The following is a 6,152-nucleotide window of genomic DNA, read 5'->3' on the forward strand; positions in this document are numbered from 1 at the left end:
GGTATGGCTACAAGAAAAGGGTTTATTTGCAGGAGGAGGGTAAATGTGTGGTGTTTGGGCACACAGAGCAGCAATGCTGCAGCTGTGCCTGGCTGGAATTGTTCTGACCTTTCCAGGTTCCAGAGTTTGACAGAGCCATCAGCTGCACATGAGGCCAGGCTGACATCCTTCTTGTCCAGGGACACAGTGGCTTTGGGGTGGAAGACAATTGCTCCCACATTGGTGCTGTGACCTGAAGAGAAAGGAAAACCCAAGCTCAGAATGTGCCATGTGGCTGTAGCCAATTCTCCAGAGAAGCAGCATTTCCTCACTGCTCACTAGTCAGTGCCAGTGACACTTGCACTGTGTCCTCAGTGCTGGTGACATTGCCCTGTAACCCTCAGCCACACCTGTCCTGCACTTCAGTCACACCCACATCAAACACTGAGGTTTGCAAGCCTCAAACTGCAGTGAAAATACAATACATGAATCAAGAGTTTTGCCCTCAAACTTGTACTTAGTCCAAGCTGTGACCATGACCACTGCTCAAATGACATCACTGTGGTTATGTGCTCCGGCCAGAACTGTTGTTTGTAATTCAAGTAACTCAGACCAGGTTTTGAAACCCAAACCCCTGTACAGAAGCAGCAGCAGCAGCAAACTCAGGGCTGAGGTCTGAGCTCCAGGCCAGGTCTCCCTCCTGGTTACCTGACACATCCTCATGCTCCCAAGCCTGAGTGATGCTTTCAGTAAGAAAGAAATCTGCCCAAACATGACATTTTGAGTGACCAAGTAATTCAGAAGTGGAAGCTCAGCCCGGAGAGGAACAAAAGAACCAAGCCAAGAGCCCCTGAGAGTCACTTGTTACCTCGTAAGGTGTGAACCAGGTTGCAGTCAGGCACAGACCAGAGCTTGCACAGCCCACTCCTGGGGAAGACAGGAATGATGTCAGGGGAGACAGGAACATCAAGGAACAGATCAAACAGAGCTGCAAAGATTCTACAGTGGTTAAAATACCAAAACACTCTGAGCAACCACCACAGGAACTAACAGACTGACTGAAATCTCTGCTCAGAGTAGGGAGAAGAAGCATTTATGGACTTTTAGGATTCACAAGCCTCCAAGAACATCCCTGTCCTTCCATCCTGTGCCCCCCCAGTCCCTTAGAGCAGGTGCTGCCAAGGGAATCTCACCAGCAGGCTGTAGCAAGGAGCTTGGAGTTGGGGCTGAAGTGGCAGTAGGATAGTGGACGATCATCCCCAATCTGACTGCAGAAGTTATTCAAGGACTGTAAAAACACAAACAAAACAATACATGACTAAAGTACAGCCAGACCAGAGCTGAAGCCTGAGGTGACAGCGGCAGGGAGGAGGCAGAGTCCCTTGGAAAGTCAATTCCAAAGGGCCACTGCAGCTCCACTGAGGAGGGCAGAGCCAACATAGCCCTGGGCACAGCTGAGCCCCTCAGGGCCACCCCTGGTAAGTGCCACCACCAACCCCAGAGCCTGTCTGACAGCTGCAGCTCTGACACAGAGCTGGAGTTTGGCCTCTTTCCACAACTCATCCAGTGAATCCAACCAGACAGACAAGCAGGAAGTGTGCTAAGGGGGGAAGCAAATCCTCAGGCAGCTAATGCCTCTGGAGTAAACAGGATTAGGGGGGCAGTACATGGTGTGCCTGAGCTTCTCTGTTTGGTTAAGCCGGGAATCTGGCTTAACATACTTGGAAAGGACATCTGGGTATCATCCCAACGTGTTCTGCATCATGGAGTTGGGGGCACGGGTAGAGGACAGTGAGCAGTCCCTTCCCAGCCAGCCAAACTCATGCCAAAGCCAGGGACACAGGGATTCAGCTTCACAGGCAAGTGGCAAGGCAAGGCAGGACGTCTTTGCATCCCTCTGCCAAGCACAGGGACAAAATACACCTCCCTGGATCACACAGACACCAGGAAAAAGAGGATAAACAGCTTCCCAACAGTGCAGAGACTGATGTGCATCCAGACAGCACCTCCAGCAGCTGAATTCCCTCTGGGCTCCTTGGAGGATCAGCCAAATGTTGTGAACACAGCAGGCAGCAGCAGCTGCCACACCTACCCTCAGGGATTTGTGCAACTCCTGCCTCTGGGATGTCCTGGTGGCCTCAGGAATCTCCTTGAGCAGCCGAGCTTCCTCCAGCCGCTTCGCTGCCCTGGGAAGAGCCGAGCTGGAGTGACCAATCCCTCATTCCCCCTCCCTGCTGCTGGAAACAGGCCTTGCCCTCCTCTTCCCCCCAACCTGGGCTGGATCAGCCCCTGAGAGCTCAAGCTCTGGGCTCACTAGACTGGCCTCCCCGTGTGTACCCCTCCACTCCCTGGATTCCCTGTGCTGCCCAGAGTGGGATCAGCAGCTGGATGTGACCATCTCCCTCTTCACCTGTGCTGCTGGTGCTCTCACCTGGGCAGTGAGTAGTTTGCCAGCCACAGTCTGGCTGTCTTCAGACTCCGTGGGCCCTCGTGGTACCAGGTTTGCTGATACTGGAAAAACAAGAATAAAACTAATGGAAAAGCTGAGCTGCTCCTTCTCCTCCTTTCAGCCCCCTAAGCTCCCTCCTCACAGCACATCAGCCCCTGCTCCCAACCCTGTATGCTCTGGCCTCTTCTTAAGGCCATTATGAAAACTATAAGCCCCAGAAAAAGGGATTAAGAGAGATAAATCAATCCCAAGAGAGATAATAAATCCCTATGGATCTGATCCTGACACATTGCCACTTCACTCAGGAACATTCCAGCTGAACACTGACTCCTGTTTAACTACTGACATGGAACTCCTCCTGCTCTACACATCACCCAGTAAAGAGAAAGCCCAGAGCTGCAGAAGTGATTTCTTACAGCACTCAGGGGAAAATGGACTCAGGAGAGAGACAGATGTAGAAAGAAGAATCAAAGGTAGAAACAAATGCAACAGCAGGAACATATATTTTCCTTCCCAAGTGTGAAGACAAACAACAATAAGGAGCTTGGTACAGTAACAAGTTCCAAACCAAACCCTGCACTCCTGGTTTGCACACAGCTTGGCCTGTGAGCACAAACCTCACTTAGTGCTCCTCACTGCCACACTAACATGGAAAAGCCTGAAGGAATGACAGAAGAATCCACACGCTGACCAAAACCAGAGGCCTGGGCACAGCAGAGACCTTCACAGTGAGGTGTCACAGCTCCCCCAGCACTGAGGACAAGAGACCCTTACCTCTTCCCTGGACTTTTTGGACCTGTCATCATCTTTCCTGGTCTTCTTCAAAGCATCTGTGCCCACCACAGACAGGATATTTCTTAACCTGGAGAGAAACACATGAGGTTGCATTCAGTCAGGGAATTCCCAGCTAACCTAACAATAATCCCTGTGACATTCTTTCTGCCTTGGGGTTCTTAGAATAGAATCCCAGAGTGGCTGGGATTGGGAAGGACCTTAAAGCACATCTTTTCCCACACATAGAGCAATCAAACATCCCACTAGGATCAGTATGAAGTTATTTTACTGATATTATAAATATAACAAATTATATTACTGATACTACAGATTCAGTACATAAAACCAATTCCTGGTTTTAGCTGTTCCTTGCTGTCACTGAGGATGGGGACAAAGGACTGTTACAGAATCCCAGACTGGTTTTGGGTGGAAGGAACCTTAAGGATCATCTCATTCCAACCCCTGCCATGGGCAGAGACACCTAGCCCAGGTTGCTCCAAGCCCCATCCAACCTGGCCTGGAACACTCCCAGGGATGGAGCAGCCACAGCTTCTCTGCTCATCACCCTCACAGGGAGGATTTTATCCCTAATATCCAATCTAAACCAGCACACAGAATCCCAGACTGGTTTGGGTTGGAAGGACCTTAAAACTCATCTCATCCCACCCCCTGCCATGGGCTGGGACACTTTCCACCAGCCCAGGTTGCTCCAAGCCCCATCCAACCTGGCCTGGAACACTTCCAAGCATGGAGCAGCCACAGCTTCTCTGTGCCAGTGCCTCAGCACCCTGATAGGGGAGAATTCCTTCCCAATATCCTATCTATCCGTGCTCTCTGGCAGTGGGAAGCCATTCCCTATGTCCTATTACTCCACCCCTTGTTCAAATCCCTCTGCAGCTCTCTTGGAGCCCTTTAGGCCCTGGAAGTGGCTCTAACTCTCCCAGCTGCCCTGTAAGGCAGCACTGCCCCCCAGCAGCAGTCTGCACCCCATCCACGCGGAATGGGCACCCTGGGAGCTCCCTGTCCCTGCAGACATCTCACCTCTCCCTGCGCTCGGCAGGGCCCTCCCCGAAGAGGGTGCTGGGCTCGCCCAGGGCGCGCAGACAGGCCTTGACCTCGGCGTCGTCCGTGGAGACGTTGATCTGCCGCGCGCGCTTCCGGCGCTCGAACTCCGCCAGCACCTCCGCCTGCCGCTCGCTCAGGTGGTCCTCCAGGTCAAACACCTCCCCTGGAGCACACACCAAGCCCCCTCAGCACTGCACACACACCAGGAACACTCCCAAAAGGGCTGGTCCGAGTGTGGAGACACCAATCAGGCATCGTCTCAGGTGTGGGGGTTAAGGGGATGCCCAGAGGTGCTGGGAAGTGTTTCATGGGAGGGATAACAAAGGTCTGAGGGGATGTCCTGAAGTGTGTGAAAGTGTATAATAAAGGTTTGAGGGGATGTCCAGAGGTTCTTGGAAGTGTCTAACCAGGGTTTGGGCTGATGCCCAAAGGTGTTTGGAAGTGTCTCAGAAAGGTTTGAAGGGATGATCAGAAGGCATTTGGAAGCATCTAACAAAGGTTTGAGGGGATGGCCAAAAGTGTTTGGAAGTGTCTTAGAAAGGTTTGAGATGTCCAGAGGTGTTTGGAAGTGTCTAACAAAGGTTTGAGGGGTGTGCAGAGGTGTCTGGAAGTGTAGTTTCGTAGAAAGGATTTGAGGTGATGCCCAAATCTGGTTGGAAGTGTCTAACACAGGGTCGAGGTGACGTCCAGAGGTGTTGGGAAAGTGTTATGGGAAGGATAACAAAGGTTTGAGGGGATGCCCAAAGGTGTTCTGAAGTGTCATGGGAAGGATAATAAAGGTCTATGGACATGTCCAGAGGTGTTGGGAAGTATCATGGAAGGATAACAAAGATTTGAGGTGGTACCCAGAAGTGCATGGAAGTGTTCCATGGGAGGGATTTGAGGTGACACCCAGAGGTGTTTGGAAGTGTCTCACAAAGGTCTGAAGGATGCTCCCAGCCATGGATGGAGTTATGTAGCAAAGACGCCTAGAGGTGTTTGGAAGTGTTTCACACAAGGGATAGCAAAGGTTTGATGGGATGCCCGGAGGGTGGTCAGAGGTGTTTGGAAGGGTCAGATTTCATGAAGGGAACAAACTCCAGGTAGTTGCACACACTCACCACTGCTGATGTTGATGTTTCCAGCCTCCAGGGCAGCCTTCATGCCCTCCTTGCCCAGCAGTCCTGCCTCCCCCTTGGCCAGCCTCTCCCGCTCCTTCTCCTCCAGGCTCCCATAAAAGATGGGAGCTCTCTTGGCTGGAGGTGCATCGCTGTCCTCTGGGGGCTTGGGCTTGGTGGGCTGCAAGGAAAGACACAGTTTAGTGTGTTCTGGGTACAAAGAGCCACAGAGCTCTGCTGTGCTGGGAAAACTGCACAATGCACTGTGGAGACACTGGAACTGGGTCTCAGAGAATCACAGACTGGTTTGGGCTGGGAGGGATCATAAAGTTCATCCCATTCCACCTCCTGCCATGGGCAGGGACACCTTCCACTAAACCAGGATGCTCCCAGCCACATCCAACCTGGCCTGGAACATGTCCAGGGATGCCGCAGCCACTGGGCAATGAGGTGATGCCCCAAGGGCAAAGAGTACATCTAAAATGCCACATTACAATGCTTAAATCAGGTTTCTGACTGTTCATGACCCACACGGAGCTGTTTTAAGGCCCTGGGGGGGGGATCTTTTGTAAAACCTTCAGAACACGAAGCTTCTCCTCCTCCTGCTGAGCCCCAGCACAGCCAACAGCACTGGCCCCCCAACTCCCAGCGCCCCCGCGCCCAGGTCCTCCTCGCGGAGATAGGCAACACACAACCCCTAGGAAAACCCCACGCGATTCCCTATAAACACAGCAAAACGCTCTGCCCGCGGCCCCTCGGCTCTGGCCCAGCGGCGCACGGCAAACCCC

General features: G+C 52.4%; 1 protein-coding gene across 1 annotated transcript in view; it reads right to left on the bottom strand.

Annotated features, from left to right (window-relative positions):
• PRPF4 (pre-mRNA processing factor 4) overlaps positions 1-5,841 on the bottom strand; it is a gene marked incomplete at its 5' end in the record, with an annotated part of 9,249 nt that extends 3,408 nt beyond the window's left edge. The window contains 9 exons of the mRNA XM_009071385.1: positions 109-232; positions 848-906; positions 1,173-1,267; positions 2,072-2,165; positions 2,411-2,490; positions 3,203-3,290; positions 4,244-4,430; positions 5,368-5,574; positions 5,732-5,841. Coding sequence (XP_009069633.1) covers positions 109-232; positions 848-906; positions 1,173-1,267; positions 2,072-2,165; positions 2,411-2,490; positions 3,203-3,290; positions 4,244-4,430; positions 5,368-5,574; positions 5,732-5,841 — 1,044 coding nt within the window. The remainder of the gene's footprint in view (positions 1-108; positions 233-847; positions 907-1,172; positions 1,268-2,071; positions 2,166-2,410; positions 2,491-3,202; positions 3,291-4,243; positions 4,431-5,367; positions 5,575-5,731) is intronic.
• Between the last annotated feature and the right edge of the window lie 311 nt (positions 5,842-6,152).

This window comes from Acanthisitta chloris, unplaced genomic scaffold (genome assembly GCF_000695815.1).
Source record: "Acanthisitta chloris isolate BGI_N310 unplaced genomic scaffold, ASM69581v1 scaffold19023, whole genome shotgun sequence".
Classification (NCBI taxonomy): Eukaryota; Metazoa; Chordata; class Aves; order Passeriformes; family Acanthisittidae; genus Acanthisitta; species Acanthisitta chloris.